The sequence below is a fragment of the Zalophus californianus genome, chromosome 8 (genome assembly GCF_009762305.2).
Source record: "Zalophus californianus isolate mZalCal1 chromosome 8, mZalCal1.pri.v2, whole genome shotgun sequence".
Taxonomy (NCBI): Eukaryota; Metazoa; Chordata; class Mammalia; order Carnivora; family Otariidae; genus Zalophus; species Zalophus californianus.
The window spans coordinates 78,135,860-78,153,317 of NC_045602.1; the positions used below are offsets into that span (position 1 = coordinate 78,135,860).

The 17,458-nt window shown below is 48.3% G+C and overlaps 1 protein-coding gene across 1 annotated transcript in view; it reads left to right on the forward strand.

Moving 5' to 3' along the window:
- CNGA3 (cyclic nucleotide gated channel subunit alpha 3) overlaps positions 1-17,458 on the forward strand; it is a 47,305-nt gene that overhangs the window by 17,327 nt on the left and 12,520 nt on the right. Inside the window, exons 3-5 of the mRNA XM_027620450.1 lie at positions 128-249; positions 8,136-8,249; positions 10,473-10,652. Of these exons, the coding sequence (XP_027476251.1) occupies positions 164-249; positions 8,136-8,249; positions 10,473-10,652 (380 nt within the window). The 5' untranslated portion in view covers positions 128-163. The remainder of the gene's footprint in view (positions 1-127; positions 250-8,135; positions 8,250-10,472; positions 10,653-17,458) is intronic.

Here is a 17,458-nt window from a genome sequence, read left to right on the forward strand (position 1 = left end):
CTATGGGAGAAATGGAAAAGGATATGTGTGCCAGGGCGTGCCTGGGGAAATAGCCCTTACCTACAATGAGCTGGGTTTGCAGCTCCTTCCCCATCCTGATGTGATCTGCTTTGTGTTCACATTTCAGCAACCACCCTGGGGCTGAACGTGACAAAGCAAGAAGATGGCCGAGATTAACACCCAGATCTCCCACCCTGCGGTAAGAACCATGGACAGAGATCTTGACCACGTTGAAAATGGCCTCAGCAGGTAAGATGGGCTTTCCATTTTATGCTCGTAAAATGAGTTGTTCCCATAGCTGATCTAGACTGTGGGGTAAAGAATGGCTTAGCCTGTGGCCAACCACAGGTTGGAGGGTGCTGGCTATTCACAGAGCTCCTTCTGACTTCACTTATTTCATCTCACTTAAGCCTCACAACCCACTGAAGTAGTTTCTATTCTCATTTTAGAGAGGTGGAAAATGAGGCTCAAAACGTTATGTAACTTCTAAAAGGTAACAAAATGAAGATTCAAATACAGCAAATTAAATTAAGTTTACTGTAAAAACTTCTCCAAACTGCCATACTTTCCTGGGTACACATCAGACATTTATTGGACTACAGAGTCCAATATATGCACCAGCCATTGTCTTGGGCTCTAGGGATGTAGTACGAATCAGATGCTCAGTCCCTTGCTTCCAGTGGAAGGTCAGGATTCACACTGTGCTCATGGTCTGCAAAGAGTGGGCTGTGCCTTGCCAGTGAAGCCAATTGCCCCATCAATGACATCCCCACACAGGCAGCCATAAGGAAATCTGGGCCTTGAGTTCTACTTCTAGGCCTGTTCATAGCTTACTAGTAGACTGGGGAAAAGCCACTTAATCTCCCATGCCTTTCTTCAACTGCAAAATGGAGCAGCATCTTTTCCAAGCTCCTGGCACAATGGTGAGGAAGTGGGAGCGTGCCTATTTGGTGCAAATGGACTTACATTTTTATGTTTCTTAAATTCTCAATGAGTTGATTGACTTGAACCATGAGAAACTTTATTTCCACTGAAAACTTCTCCCTCCCATGATAACGGCATATTATCCAATGACCATAAACTGCTATGACAGTCCCTCAGTGCTCACATCCCTGGTATTGGGCCCTCATCCACCATTTATCCTCAGTTACTAGTGTATATCATGTCTTCTTTCAGATGCACATTTGGTTTTTTCTGTCCAGATTCTTGGTCCCACTTCTTAGCTAACTCAGCTCATGAGCGATGGATGACAATTTCCAAAGAGATTGAGTCCCTGTAACTACAAATTTATGTAGCCCTAGGACCCCACCTTTGGGGATTTCAGGCAAAGAGAGGAATATCTCAAAGCATTCCAACAGATATTTATTGCCTCCAACCATTTTAACTATGGTGCTGGAGCCCCAGGAATTTTTGATATGACTCAGGGCCATCAGAAATTCTCATTCTACTCAAATTTTTCCCTCCCAACTGGCTTACTGTCAATACCACTGTCCCACCACTGGGGACTTATTCCTTTAGGTTAAGTCATTGCCCCTAATTTAAAAGAAAAAAAAAGAACACTCTTAGGACAGATATCTGCTATTAAAACTTTTGTATGCATGAATAGCTTCTTTTTCACATCTGTGCTAATAAACCTCTTGGGGCAGGGTGTTCAAAGAAGATTGGGGTGGAGGGGAGAACAGGTCCAAGCATGGGGCACAGCAGTAAAGTGAAGCTCCCTGGGCAACATCGGGCTCCTGGGACCTTGGGCCCGACGGGAGAAGGACAGAAGCTGTTAGAATCAAGAATTTGAAGCAAAATGGACCTTTCCCCCATTGCTCCCTTTTGTCTTGAGTGGGACATCATCAGAGCCTCTCATGGACTTTTCAGATTCCTAAGAACAACAGGGTCTTAATCTGGCTCTTTACAGTTAGATATTCAAGAAAAGGAAGGCCCAGTTGGTGGACTGGGGCTCCTGCCCAGAATGCCTGCTTGACCAGACACCACCATGGTCCATCTCTGCCTGATTTGTCCTGGCTATGCCTCAGCCAGTGGCCTACAAGCCCAGCCTGAGGCATGGGCTGTTCAAGAGAGCTCACCGGGTCTCCTGGAAGATGACCTTTGCAAAATAAATTGCTAGCTCAATTTAAGCCACGTGGACCCCAGCGATGGGCCTCTGGCTTCCAAGAGACTCTGTGGGCTCGCGCTGGGTTTATGCACACTCGGAGGGTCGGTCAGCCACAAAGTCAGGGGCTCTGAATTGATGCCCTTCGACAATGCTATTTACCATCTTCATGGATGGGAAGAAGCCCTCCACTCTCCCTCCTACCCCCCATCTCCTGACCAGCATGATGACTAACAGGCTCGGGGTCAGGCTGACTGGGTTTGAACATTGGCTCTGCAACTGACCAGCTCTGAAAAGTTGTGCAACTGCTCCAGACTGCACTTTTCTCCTCTGCACAGTGGACTAGTACTGACCTCAGAGGGCTGTAGTGAGGTTAAAACAGGTGAATGCTCTCAGCACCATCCCTGCTGTGTAGAAAGTGTTCAGTCAGTGCTCACTGTCAGTCTTGGGAATGAGTCTCCCTCCTGTGTGCCTTCCCTGGCGTCCCAGGCTGGAAGCCTTCTCCTCCTTTGACCTCACATAGCTCCAACTGTCCTGACATCTGGATCTGGCCATTTCCTGCCTGTAACCAAGTCATGCTTTCTCAGCCTGACCGCTAGTCTGGTCTCATTGAGCCTCACTTGCGGCCTTGCCCAACCACTCTCCTGGTAAAAGCTTGTTGACAGATTAATATAGAATCCCATGGAGACACTATGGAGATTTCAAAAAGAGAGAGAAAAAGAATGCTTCCTTCATGAGACAGATATTTGCTTTATCTTATGGAGGCAGGACTGGGTTAACAGATGGAAGTTTCTAGAATGGGTTCCTTGGCGTTACTAAGGATTGAGCATGTGTGTTCAGGCTGGGGGATGGAACAGCCTTGGGCCAGAGGCCAGGTCCACGCCCCTCCTCTGCTTCCCAGCACAGTCCAAAATCTGTCTAAATACAGACTAGTTTTCCCTATAAGATTCATTTGAACAGGGACTCTGGCTTGTACACACAAAATTTTTTAAGTTTCAAATCACTGTTTTAGGGGACGAAATGGTGTTTGAATAAACCATAGATCCTTGCTTTAAAATTCAAATCCTTTTAGGGGCACCTGGCTGGCTCAGTTGGTAGAGCATGTGACTCTTGATCTCAGGGTCATGAGTTCGAGCCCCATTTTGTGTATAGAGATTACTTAAACTTTTAAAAAATAATAAAAAACAAAATTAAAATCCTTTTAGAAAGCATATGGGAGAAGTAATTATGAGGGTTTTTCCTTACATATTAATAATTCTTTGTCCTCAATGATATCAAGAAACTGTGCTAGTAGGAACCTGTGTGTCACTGTGACCTTTGCTGAATGGCCCCAGGAAGGAGGAGATATCATGTCCCCATCCCCTGAGACATCCCTGTCCCAAAATCTTTCACCAAATTAGAGAGCCAGGTTTCTGTTTCTCCTTTTTTAAATCATTGGGATCACTTTCCTGGTGACAAACCATAAGGAAAGATGAAAACATTGCAGGAAGGAGCTCTGTGAAATGAAAACATTTCATTTGAACATGTTTTGTTCATTTGAACAAAAAAGTCAAAACGCTGGAAATACCAGAAATAAAATTGTCTTTAATTTTTTTTTCTATTTAGATCTGTTTAGTTGACTTGATTATTTAAGAGCAGTCTGGCATATTTGAAAAGATAATGCAGTAGGAAGAGACTTCAGAATCTGCGACAGAGAATTACCGTGAGGACCGAGGGCACCTCAAATCTCAGATCAATCTCTCGGTGTAGCTATTTTAGGCGAGCTTTGGGGCACCGGGGTTTGTGTCCTACCGAAGAGAAGCCTTCTTCATCCTGCTCTCTGAGCAGAGCCCAAAGCAATTATCACCAAAGAACACCATTTTCAGCCTGCTTCCCCAGGACCGAAGACAAAAATGCACTCACTTTAGTTCCCTGGTCACATGTGGCCAATGGCAGTGCCTGTGGGTCAGTCAAGTTCCTCAGGGCTGGAGAGGAGGAAAATAAAACAAGGTATGATCATCGCACCCTTGCTCTCAAAGGTTTTGTTTACTCTTATGTCTCCAAAGTCACCAGAGAAAGACACCAGGTGTTCCGCAAAGTGCAAAGCTGACGACAAGTTGCCATTCTGATGAGCACCCCTGTCTCTTCCCAGGGACAGGGGAAACGTTTACCTCACAGACACGAAGTTCCTCTTTATAAGAAAACTTAGAAGATGAGCATCACAAGTTGAAAATTCCCTTCTCCTTCGAAAACAGCCACATCATTGTGTTGTGCCGGCTGCTCTTTTTCTTGCCAATCGCCAACTTCACCAAGCGCCTTCCTGCAAAGCCATCATCACACTGCCTACAGTCGGCGTCCACAAATGGGAGGGCAGCTTCGGGGTTGTTCTTGCCCCAGACCCCTCCGCCAGCTCCCAGCAGGATGGAGCCTGGCCCCCCATCTCTCCTGCCTCTGTATTTCTCTGGGAGGTTCTGGATCCCCATTCTTCCATTGGTTGCCAGAAGTGGCTCCCTTTTTCTCAATACCTGTGGGTCCTCAGGGACTCAAAGTGTCACCTCAGACATCTGGCTCTTCTCTCTTCCCATCTCCTCTTCCACCTGCTGGGTAAAATCAGTTTCTCTGAGGAATAACTAATTGGGTTGACTAAATACCCCCACTCATTGAACGAGGGTAGAGACTTGGGAGCTAGAAGACATCAGAGAACTTCAAGCATCAAAAAAACAAGTGAGAGAAGAAAAGGCCCGCTTGGGTCCCTTGAACTTACTTCCTAGAAGGCTTTCCCTATTCTTCACAGTGAAATGTGCCTTTTCTGGACTTGGCTGTTTGAGCAATACTTAAGTCGATACTAAATCACCAATTTTTCCTTTAGTTCCTTTTTGAAGACTACAAAACTTCAGGGAGGGTAAGTGACCAGCCCACAGAACACCCAACTAATAGTTAGGTGTTAGGATAGGGATTTGAACCCAGGCCTCCTGGCTCCCCACTTTGCCCCCGCCCTTTGAGCGAGTGTCCCAGACCCAGCCCCCACATGGGAGCCCTCACTGCTGCCAGGAGCAGGCCTGCTTTGGAGTCTGGGGTGGGTTTTGCCCTCTTCACATCCTCATCAGCTCTGATGTCATTGATTCTTTTGCTATTAATGCAAATAAATCTGTTCTCAGGATGTGTCCTCACGTAATTAACAGAAAGCAGACTGGGCAGAAATGCTGGGCCAGCTTCTTGGTGCCCAGAGCTCCCTGAGGAACTGCTGGTGGGGACAGAACACCTTCACCCTTGGGATTGCCTCTGGATCTTCCGGGCACACATGCCATGATGGAGCTGCAGCCCAGCTGTTGGCTGCTGCACCCCTAACCCCACCACACACGAGCTGCTAGGAGCCAGGGACTAGAGATATGGACTCACTCACTTTCATCCCACTCTCCCTCCTCTAGGAACGGCCCAGGTTGCCTTGGAATGCACATCCTATCCTCATAGTATACAGATTATTAGAAGGGCTAGGGGATCAGAGCTTCCAAACTGCAGCGGGCCCTCTGGCAGGGTTTCCCATGAGTCTAAGGACGAAAAACATGAGTTTTTCCAGAGCCATGTCTCTAGTGGCATACCACAGGGCTCAGTCCTCAGCCACGTCCTGTTAAACTTTTGCTTTAATCAGTGCCGTATGTGAAAATACAGAGAGCAGCTTCATAGAGTGGAGGAGAGCAGGCTTTAAAAAAAAAAAAAGATTTTATTTATTTATTTGTTTGACAGAGAGAGACACAGCGAGAGAGGGAACATAAGCAGGGGGAGCAGCCTTCCCACTGAGCAGGGAGCCCGATGTGGGACTCGATCCCAGGACCCTGGGACCATGACCTCAGATGCTTAACGACTGAGCCACCCAGGGGCCCGAGAGCAGGCTTTGACATGGGATGGAATGACATTCAAATCTCCGCTTTGCCACTTGGCCGTATGATCTTGGGGAAGTTATTTAACCCCTCTGAACTTCAGTTTTCTCTCTTATGCGGTGGTTATGTGGATTAAATGATAAGATCTATGTGGCTGGCATTTAGTAAACAGTTAATAAATGGCCTATGGTTTGTGTATTGCATGTGAACCAGATGGAGCTGGGAGGAAAGACTAGCATGGCACCACTGCATACCAAGGGTCCCAAAACATCAAGTGGCTCAGATAAATGGAAAGTCCAAAACTTACTTCCAACAAACCATTTGTACATGCACAAGATAGGACCTTCTGTCTTTTTTTTTTTTTTAAGAGCCTAAAGCGTAAGCTCTTTTCTTTTTTTTTTTAAAAAAAAATTTATTTATTTATTTGAGAGAGAGAGAATGAGAGATAGAGAGCACGAGAGGGAAGAGGGTCCGAGGGAGAAGCAGACTCCCTGCTGAGCAGGGAGCCTGATGTGGGACTCGATCCCGGGACTCCGGGATCATGACCTGAGCTGAAGGCAGTTGCTTAACCAACTGAGCCACCCAGGCGCCCAGGTGCCCAGGACCTTCTGTCTTAACAGCAGCCCGTGTTATAAGACTGGGTGTTGGCTGATGGTAGCTGGTGATAGGGACACCAAAAGCCCACAAATTCACAAACCTACAATGACCTCTGGCTTGGGGTCCAGTAACAACAGAGTGGTCTCAGTCTCCATGCCCAGCCAGGCAGGAATGCGGGAACCTGCTCACAGGAGCACGACCATGATGGGGAAGAGCCTTGAACCTGATGAGGCGTGGCTGGGTGAGCTGGGGGATTCCAGCCTGCAAAACCAGATGTGGCACAGGTGTGAGAGCTCTCCCTTCGTGTCCCATCTACATGAAGGTGGTCATGGAGAAGATGAAGTGGCCCGCCTCTGTGTGGTTCCAGCACAAAAAAAGAAGTAGCCTTGGTCTGAGGAAGCTGAGGGACGGAAGAGCCCACTACGAAGATGGCCCAGCTGGGCCATGGGACGGTAGTGAGTGCCCTGCGGCTAGAGACGGCAGGGATGTTGTAGAAAGAGAAGTCAGCAGACCTGCAGCTGGGATTCAGGACTCTGCCTTCCAGTCCCTCACTGAGGACAGAGAGCATTTTCCTGACATTAATTATTGCTTACTTCCTCAACTGTGTTGCCACCTGGTTAAGAAGGCTGATTAGGTTGGAATGGATCATGTGATGGAATTAATTTGTCCTGCCTGGGCTCTTCAAGACTCAGAGAATGAAGTGTAAATCCCTAGGGGTCAGTGCCTGGATGGCTTTTAATCAAGCTGATCAAATTTTTTAGCCCTAGGAGATTTTAAAAGAGGGAATGAAAGGAAAATATACCCAAACACATTGGTCTTATTCCGGGCAGTTCAACAAACACCAAGGCTCTGCTGATGTGACTGGTGCTCATATCGAGCCGTGGGCACCTGTCTTATTTGCGCTCATGCTCTTCGCCCTGAATTGCACAGGCGAGGTCACTTGCCCAGCCCCCAACTGCAGGGGACAGACGTTAGGGTTTGACAAAAGGGCATAGTGGAAATGAATTTTCATGCGAAATCGCTGTACAAATGCACGTGGAGGGCTAGGCCAATTCCATACGATATTCTAGGACACCCCTCTTAACCAAATACCAAATGGGCTCCTGGGAAGGCTGCCAGTCGAGCACACAAATACCTGCCCAGGTAGTATGACTGTGGTGTACCTACAGTCTGGCCTTAGCAGATAGGATTTCAGTATGCAGAATGGTGTTTGAACCAGAGTTCTTGTTCTGGGATCACTGTGCTGAAACAGCTGCTGTGGTTCCTGATGGTGGACCCTGGGACACCCCCGCCCGGCGCTTGGATGAGGACCGTGTGCTGCTGCCCTGCACCCTTAAGTCCATGGGCAGTGGCTGGACAAGATACCTTCCGGGGTCAGACTTGCTGTAAAAGAAAGGCCATGTTTATCTTAAAAGCTGGGATCTGCTGGATCTTGCTGGAGCATGGACTGACAGAGTGAAGACCAGTGCCGGCGGCTTTCCTCATTAAGTAGGACATCTGGCCAGCTCATCCCTGAGTGTGTCCAGGAGGGAATGAGCTTGAAATCAATTTAGCCTGCTGCATATTTGATTTCCTAGGGTCCACTCGCCGAGCAAGGAGACTTCGTCAGAACTGAAGCAGGAGATCGCCATGGAGACCAGAGGACTGGCAGAGTCCAGGCGAAGCTCCTACACCAGCCAGGGGCCCGCTAGGTAACCGATCAGGCTCTGCACTCTCCTTGGGAAGAGGGAGACCGAGGCAGGAGGAAGGTAGATGAGTCTCAGGAAGAAATGGGGGGAGGGCGCAGGGGACGGTGGTGGAGGCGGAGTTGAAGATTTGGAGAAGAGCAGTCAGAAATCTATCCCTGAGTACTATCCTCTCAGGTCAAGTGTTCCGAGCTGAGAAAAACCTAAGAAAAACTGCTGTTATCTGGAATTGCTTTCATATAAAGTGATATTGAGGTACTTGCTCAAGTCTGGAAGAATTTAGAAAAAAGCCAACCAGGAAGGGTTCCAAAAAGAATTGAGAAACAAGACCAGCCAGCCGCAGGAGAGCACTGGTGGATTTCGTGGTGCGCAGATGGCCCTAGGGACACTGTCGTGATAGCCTCTGGCAGGCCCTCTCGGGTGCATAACTCACGTCCTTGCAAAAGGATTTGAAAGATTACCCAGGTTCTGAGCTGATGACATCTGCACTTGGCTTCGAGAGCGGTGCCACCTTGAAGAAGTCATCTTACCTTTCCAGATCTCATCTGGAGACGCATCGAACAACGTGAGGCCGGCATCAGAGCCAAGTGTTGACTCACGACAGGTGCTCAACAAACGTGGGGCTTGTTATTTCCTTCCACCATTTTTTTTTAAACCAATGCTGTAGTTTTATATAGACACATGTTCTGAAGTTTTTGCTTAAGATTATTACAAAAATCAATTCCTCTAGTTATTCTTCATATTTTTCATTGCAGAGGAATATTTGTTTCACTGGCTCCTTGTAGCTGGGCATTTCCATGATTTCCGGTGTTTTTGTCTTACTAATGAAATGCTGTCTTAGGGCTCACTGACCCCAAGGAAGAGGACACCTTCACACCAGCCCACATTGAAAGGCCTGGGGGAGGGCCGAGGCAGGAGGCTGGTACAAGCTCAGACAGACCGCCTCAAGGAAAGGGAGCCAACAGGGCTCATGAGAGGGAGCCGGGGAGGCACCTGCCCTCTCCCTCTCATTTTCTCCTGGCATGTCATGATCTTTGTGATTTTTTTTTTTTCCCCTGCATGTCTCCTCTGTTTCCGGCTTTCTCTGTTCACACATCAGCAGGCACAGGCTGAAAATGCCCTTTGCTATACGATCTTGAGTGGAAACACCCAACCCCATCTTGGGGTGGTTTTTAGTTCAGAGGCTTGAGTGACTCTCTGTGGGTGTCTTGTCCATTCCTGGGCCTGTTGGCTGAAGCTGGAGTGGGGAGCGTGACCTTGCTTCCAGCCCCTCAGCAGCGGGAGGGTGGGGGCGAGGAGTGTCCAGAGCAGAGATGCTGGGCTGGACAGGCACCTCCACGTCTGTCTGCAGCAGCGGCTGTCAACATCTCTGTGCGTGGAATGTCTTCTTGCTTTAACTTACTCTCTTAGGCAAAGTTCCCAAGTGTGTGATTAGGGCCAAGGCACACGACAGCTTATGATCTCGTTCTAGACTGCTCAGAACTTATTTGATTGAGAACAGTGGCATGCACCGTAGGTGCCAAGTCAGGACAACCGGATACCAAGAAGCAGAGGTCAGGCTGTCTTCTCGTTCCCCTCTGGAAGAGACAGGGAAGGCAGGAGGCAAGGCTGAGGGAAGGCTTCTCATGGAAAGCTGGAGCTAAGATGGGCTCTGGGGACATGGGCTGACCGGTCTCAGGTGCTTGCGGCCCCGGCAGGGTCTGGCTCCAGGAGACAGGTCAGCACAACTTTCCAAGGAACTTGTGTACAAGCCTGGGGAGGAAAAAAGAGTGTGTATAACAAACAATAAGACAAGGGTTAGGAAAATAATCTAAGTTGTATCTGGGCACTTGTTCCTTTAAACCTTGTTCTAAATTTTATCACCATTTGCAGATTGGATTCTTTTCTATTCCTATGCTTACCAGTCATAACAAAGAGCTCTACAAAAGGAATGATAAGCAGAAAAGCTGCTAATGCCCCATTTGAAGGATCATGCCTTTGGCAGAGTCCAAGTGTTAAAAGGACAAAGTTATAATGAAGACAATGCCCTTTATCTAGAAAGCTCTGTCCCAGATGGCAGGTTCTGGAGGAGAAGGGAACAAGGCCCCAGCAGAGAGGAGATGCACACCTGAGCCTAGGGCCCCCAGGACCCATGTCCTGCCAGTCATCTCTGCTTCCGCCCCAGCCCTGGAAAAGAGGGCTTTCAATCTCCTTCCTCTCTGCACTGGCTGCCCGTCCATGTCCTTCCAGGATGTCTCGCCTGATCATCTCACTGCGAGCCTGGACTACCAGGCACTTACACCATGAGGCCCAGAGAACGGACTCCTTCCTGGAGCGTTTCCGTGGAGCTGAGCTCAAGGAGGTGTCCAGCCGAGAAAGCAATGCCCAGTCAAATGTGGGCGGCCAGGAGCCACCAGACAGAGGAAGAAGGTAAGGAACCAAAGGGATGAGCCACCCACACCAGGCGGGGGTGGGGCAGGAAGCACTGCTTTGCTCCTGCAGCTTAGATCCACTATGTGGGTGGCCTGGAGCACCAGCCTCGTGACCTTGAGGAAGGTGTCTGGGGTGGGGGGTACTGCATGCTCTAACAGTCACCGCCCCGAGTGCAAGAAGGATTGCAGGAGAGGAAACCCTCTAACCAGAGTCCCCAGCCTCCTTTGACCCTGCACAGAGTTTCCATCAGCGCCCCCTGGAATTGGTGCTCTCAAGTGCATCTGGGGATGCTGGCCTCACCCATCTGTCTCCATCAAAGGACCCTCATCCTAGATTGCACTGTGACCCACCTTACTAAAAACCAGGGACTTTAATTGATAAGCCTTGGGAGTACCTAAATGGTACCCATAATTTTATGCATAGGTTTACATACAATCTTCTGGGCGGAAGGTCTGAAGGTTGGTCAGAATGTTCAAGAGGAGCCATCCATATCCCAGATCAGGATAGGAACTATGGGAGTGGGGAGTGTAGGTGGGGTAGGGTGGGGCGTGGGGAGAGTGTTAGCTTTTTGGTAGGAGAAGGGTCTGCAGAACAAGGGCTCTGAGCATCTTCATGCATGGCCCACCACCTGACTGGGGGCTGTGGCTGGTGCAGACATTTGAGGGAAATCTGCAGGTGCTGACTTACTGACCCCCCCCCACACACACACATCCCACACACAGAGCTGCTGCCTCACCTCCTCTCTTGTTCTTGGGAAGTCTCCCCAGCCTGTGGTCAGCAGGGAGACCACTGGGCCACCACAGGTTGAATCCAGTGACACTGAGCGACAGAAGTCTCTTTAGGACCCTCTAGGCAGTCAGAGAGGAAGAGAGGTAAGGTATGGAGGGGGAAGCTGATCACCTCTCAGCCTCTCAACAGGAAGCCTCTTGCTCAGAATCTGCTTTCTGAAAAAGGGGGCTTAGAAAGATCTTTTGGCTGAATTCTCTAAGGCCAAGATTTATAAGATGTAAAGGTGAAAACAAGCATGGTTGTTGCAGAGCAGGTGGTCCTTATATAATTGCTAGAGAAAATCCTTCGTGTTTTTGTGTCAAATGAGCAGAAGAAGGGCTCAGGTGTGAGTGGCTCAAACAGGCATCCAAGGGCCCCTGGGGAGGGAAGGTCATGCAGCCTCAGAGGAAGCAGGATGGATCTTCCGGGTGCTTCCATTTTGCTTCCATGTTTGTATGTTTGTGTTGTAGGCTTATTGTAGATTATGCAGTAGATTGCAAAATATACAAGCATATTTAAGATAAAATATGAGAGTTCAAGGAAATTTCTTGCTAGCAACCACTCTAGGAGAGGAACATTTAGTCTCCCTGCTGGGAAAGGCATGGGAATTGCTGGCTGAGATGCAAAGGCCTGGCATTTTCGGGCTCACGTTTTCACCTGGGCTTGGACCACAAAACCTCAGGCTTTCTGGGCTTGGGAAGGGACCGCGGAGGGCCTGGGTGCTGGTGGGGACGTGTGCAGGGCCATCCCAGGTTCCCAGGGCCAGGCATCCTAGACCGAGAGGGGGCTCCGTGACTATAAGGCCTGTGTGCTGTTGGCTGCTGAGCCAGAAAGGAAGGAGGGATGGCAGATAAGGAAGAAGAGAAGACAGAGGAGGAGGAGGGGAGAGAGGTTTGCTACCGAGCCAGCCAGATTGCTTCAGTTCCTGGTGGGCAAGCAAAGACTTCTTTGCTAACATGATCAAATTATCTTCTCTACAAACTTAGCCTAATGAAGATGAACATTGGCTTCTTTGTCCATTTCCCAGTGTGACCAGATGAGCAGAGGGTTGAGCTAGGACCTCATCAGGGTCAGGTCCCAACTCTACCTCAGACGCCTGGTCACTCACCTGAGGGTTCAGAGTGGGTAGGTGTATGCGATGGTGCAGGATGGTGGCTGATCAATCAGGGAGGCTTCCTGAGGGAGGAAGACTTGGGATTTTCCAGGCGAATCCCATTGGCAAAGCAGAATGTATGCAAAGACAGGTCTTGGTCATTCTGTTGGTTTGGCCTTCAGAGACCCCAGACACAGAGATGTGGTAAACACAGGCCATTATATCGCAGGGAGCTACACTTTCTTTCTCAATTTCACAGGGGTTGGGAAATTCCTCGGGGCACTTTCTGATGATCAGAACCTCTCCCAAGACAGTTAGAGCCACATCCTGGATGGTGAGAAGGAGGGAGACTTGAGCAGGGGTGAGCAGAAGTACCGGAATGGCATTTGGCTCGATGTTTAACATCATAGAAGAGAAGAGGCTCCCTGAGAGCCAGGCAGGAGTATCACCAGCCAGCGGCTTTGGTCCTGGCTGTCCTCTGTGAATGGTCTGCAGTGACGATAGACAGGCAGCTTGAGGCCACGCTGACTTTCTTAAACTAGCTGTGTCAACAACACATGTATTAGCAACCGAGCCCTAGGAGGTAATGCCTTTTCCTAGAGAACACCAAGAAGGAGGACTGCTCAATTCAGCTTTATTTTTTTTTAAAGATGTTGTTTATTTATTTCATAGAAGAGAGACAGCGAGAGCAGGAACACAAGCAGTGGGAGTGAGAGAGGGAGAAGCAGGCCTCCCGCCGAGCAGGGAGCCTGATGCGGGGCTCGATCCGAGGACCCTGGGATCATGACCTGAGCTGAAGGCAGACGCTTAACGACTGAGCCACCCAGGTGCCAGCGATTCAGCTTTAAATAAACGTGCAGTTGGGTGCGCAACCAGCCTCCACTCTCTACCCAGTTCTTACAGAGACCAGGGTGGTGGGCTTGGAAGTGTTAAGATTAATGTGGGGACAAGGGCCCAGGGCAAGATAGACTCAAAACTGGGACAGTTCTGTCCACGTGGGGTCTACTTTTCGCCCTGCAAATCAAGTCAGATGCAGCTGCTGTGATTGCGTTTTCAAGGTGGGGGGAGGGCGCCTTCTGAGAGCCCTGCCCGCGCAGATGAGGGGAGCAGGTTGCTGCGGCTGCTGAAGGTGCTCAGCCGCTTCATCTGAGTGCACCCCAGATGGCAGGTGCAACTCGGCTTCATGTCTGTGCTCCTCGTAGCTCCTGGCACACTGCCCGGCACATGGTTAAACTGAATGAAATTGAGTGGAACGCGAGGCCAGGATTGGCTGGGATTCACATAGCAACTCTAGTTTATTCAGAAGACTCAGGTTAGCCAAAAGTTCATCCTCTCTTCCCACAAGGCTTTACTACAGCTAACCAGTCACAAAAAAGTGTTTGTTCTGGATGCTTCAAGCTGTGTGGAAAGGCCCAGGGCACAGGGGTAGGGTACCGGGATAACCACCTAGGGCGAATGATCCCCAGCAGTTGGAACTGAGCTCCGATTCCCATGCTGCATTCTGTTTACTTCCCTGCAGTGGCTGGCCCCTGGCCAGAAACAACACCAACACCTGCAACAACTCAGAGGAGTGAGTACCTCTGCTCCCCAGCAGAGTCCCCTTGCTTTCCCTGGTCCCACCGGCCACCTTCCTTCCCGTAGATGCCCCGGCTCCACCTCCCTGCTCAAACACGTCTGCTTCCCGGGACACCGCTAGACTAGAATCCCGTTCCTTTCATCCAAATACCATCCCTGTGGACAAATGGGGAAGGGACCTGGTCCGTATGACTTCTTGGAGCAAGCCATGTTCTCTCTTCCCCTCATTTTTCTCATCTATAATGCAAAGGGGTTGAATTGCATAAATGTCTTAAGTCTTGACATCTTCTATCGCTACGTATTTGAGGGTGCAAACTCTGAGTTCCTTTACAGAGCTGTGCATATTCTCCTTCATGATGAGAATGCATTTTCCTTTCTACAACCTCAAGCTCCAGGGGGTCCCAGTGAAATGCCCTACCCTAAGGCCAATCCAGGCCAATTTGGAGCGTGTGATCAGGACAGTGGGAAGAGGAAAATTAAATATTTCCAGAGACTAGCCTCTTGAAATGGTGACCTGCTGTAATTACTTTTTATCACCAGATGTTGAGCTGGCAGATCAGTTTGAGGTATGATTCTGGCAAGTGCCACTCAAGCGTCCAGGGAGGGTGTGTGCATGTGTGTGATCTTACACGTGTGTTAGCGTGTGTGTGTGTGTGTGTGTGTGTGTGTGTGTGTGTGTGCGCACGCGCACCATTCTCCAGCCTTCTTTATGGAGTACCATGGGGGTAGGCACGGGAGGAAGTCTCAGTTGGAGCTTAGGGAAAAAACCATCAATAATCAGCAAGAAATCTGAATTTCCTGACTTCCATTTGAAAGAGAAATGTGCCAAGACTTTTTCTTATTTCCCTTTGTTCCTTGGAAAGAAGTTTTTCCCATTTTCCTCCATGAAACTTAGTTGCATTTTGTTTGCATAAATATCGATATCCAATCCCGAGACTCAAATGCCAGCAGTCAAGATAAATGAAATTATTTAATCTGCAAAACAGCAGCTATTGTGATATGTGCTTGATCTAAAGCCAAGCTTGATATTAAACACCCTTGAAACCCTGGTGTTGGGTCCTGCAATCTGAGAAAGGCTCAGGGCACTGGAAAGCATGGACAGAGGTCCTGCGGGTCTCTAGCCTTCCCTGTTCTGGGGCTGGGATGTAGACGAGGATGGAGGGGGATAGTGTTGGCTGCATCAGGCTCTTATACATCTTTTCAGAGGGGTTCGAATCCTGGATCCACACTGCAGTCCAAGGATCAAGGGACTAAATTGGGGACTGTCCCAAAATGTGACCATCTGGGCACAGAGTTACAGAAATAACTCTTACGGACATCCTTCCCCATTCTTCCACCACGTTTCTGGCATTTTCACTTCGTCTTAATGGGTCCTGAATCATTTTTCTCTCTCCCGGAGCAAACCGCTCCCAGCCCAAACTGGCGTTGTTTTGCGGCTCTGTATAGGTCTTTCAGGGCAGTGCTGGGTGGATTCAGAGATGCAGTTGGATGGCGCTGCGTCTTTCATAGGCCCACAGCAGGTTGATAACTAGGGAAAAGGCCAAGGCCTGTAACCCCCAGCCACACATCCTGGCCTGGTGTAATTAAACTCCCAGCCGGTCTAAGCTTGCCTGATAAGCTTGTGGGCAGCGCCCTCTGCTGGTGCCTTGACATTAAGACCAGTGGCGGTAAACCCTTCAAGCAACAATGCATAGTTGAGTCAAGAGGCCGGAAGATGGGTGACTGTCTTTGCTCTTCTCATTTAATAAGTTTAATACTTTTTTATTTTTATTCAATTTATTTATGCACTCACTTTCAAAAACTTGGAAAACAGAAAAGCACCCATGAGCATATACCCTTAAAAAATATACTTCGTTTTAGTAGTGGAATCCCATTATCGGAGATAACCCCTCTTAACATGTTGGGAAATAGCCCTCCAAGTTTTTCTATATATACTGAATAGATAGATAGATGATAGATAGATAGATAGATACATAGAAAGAATGAATATATTATATAAAAATATATAATGTATATACTGGTATATACTATATTATAATTATTATATATCCTATATAATAATTATTTTTATTATTATAATTACACATAATTACATATATGATATATAGATATATATTGCGATCAATATATATCATCTCTCTCTATATGTACTTTCAATACATATATGCTGGTTAGGTGCATTTGTATCCCAATTCAGCCACAAAGAGCTTTGTGACCTTGGGCAAGTTACCTGACCTCTCTGTGCATGTTTCCTGACTTGTAAAATAGGGTTTGTGTTAATGTCTTACTTGCAGGGTTGTGTGAAGACTAAATATGTGAGTACATGTACAATGATTAGAACAGTACCTGGTCCATAGTAAGTGCCCAATAAATACTGACTAGCGAGGTAAGCAGAACAATTTCAGTACCGCCTCCCTAAAGATGGCTACATCCTAATCTCTGGAACGTGTGGAGAGATTACCTTATATGGCAAAGGGAACTTTGTAAGTGTGATTAAATTTGAAGACCTTGGAGATTATCCTGGATTACCAAGCAAGCCCAATGTAATCACATGAGTCCTTAAAAGCAGAAAGGGGAGAAGAGTGGGTCTGTGAGATGAGATGGAAGGAGGAACAAGAGGGATTTTCAGTGTGAGAAGGACCCAACCAGCAACTGCTGGCTTTGAAGAAGGAGAAAGGGGGACACCAGGCAAGGCATACAGCAGCCTCACAAAGCTGGGAATAGCCCCCTCCATTTTCAGCAGCAAGAACACAGGGACTTTGGTCCTACAGCTTCAAGGAATGGAACACACTGCCAATAACCCCAGTGAGCAGGAAACAGATTCTCCCCCAGGGCCTCCAGAAAGAAACACAGCTTGCCCGCCCCTTGATTTTTGTCCCATCAGACTGGTACCAGACTTCTGATCTACAGAACTGTAAGATAACACACGTGGCTTGTTTTACGCCTCTATGTTCTTGGTGATTTGTTATGGCAGCGGTAGAAAACTAGTAATGCAAGCTTTTGATACCAGGAGGGGGCTACTGCTGAAACAAATACCAAACAGTGCAGGAGTGGCTTCGGAGAAGACTCCAGAAGAATTCTGAGGAGCATAACAAAAACAAAACAAAACAAAACAAAAAAACCTAGACTGGTTGAATAGGTTGGTGGTAGAAATATGGACATTAAAGACTCTGCTGATGAGGACTCAGAAGCAACCTTGTTGCTGGAATGACTGTAAACAGACTATTAGTAGGGACCCGGGGCTTTAAGGATGCTGCTGGTGAGGACTCGCAAAAAACTGAGGGGCAGGCTATTGGAAACTGGAGAAAGGGGAATTATTGCCTCATGGTGGCAGAAAGCTTAGTGCAATTATGTCCTGCAGGAAGGG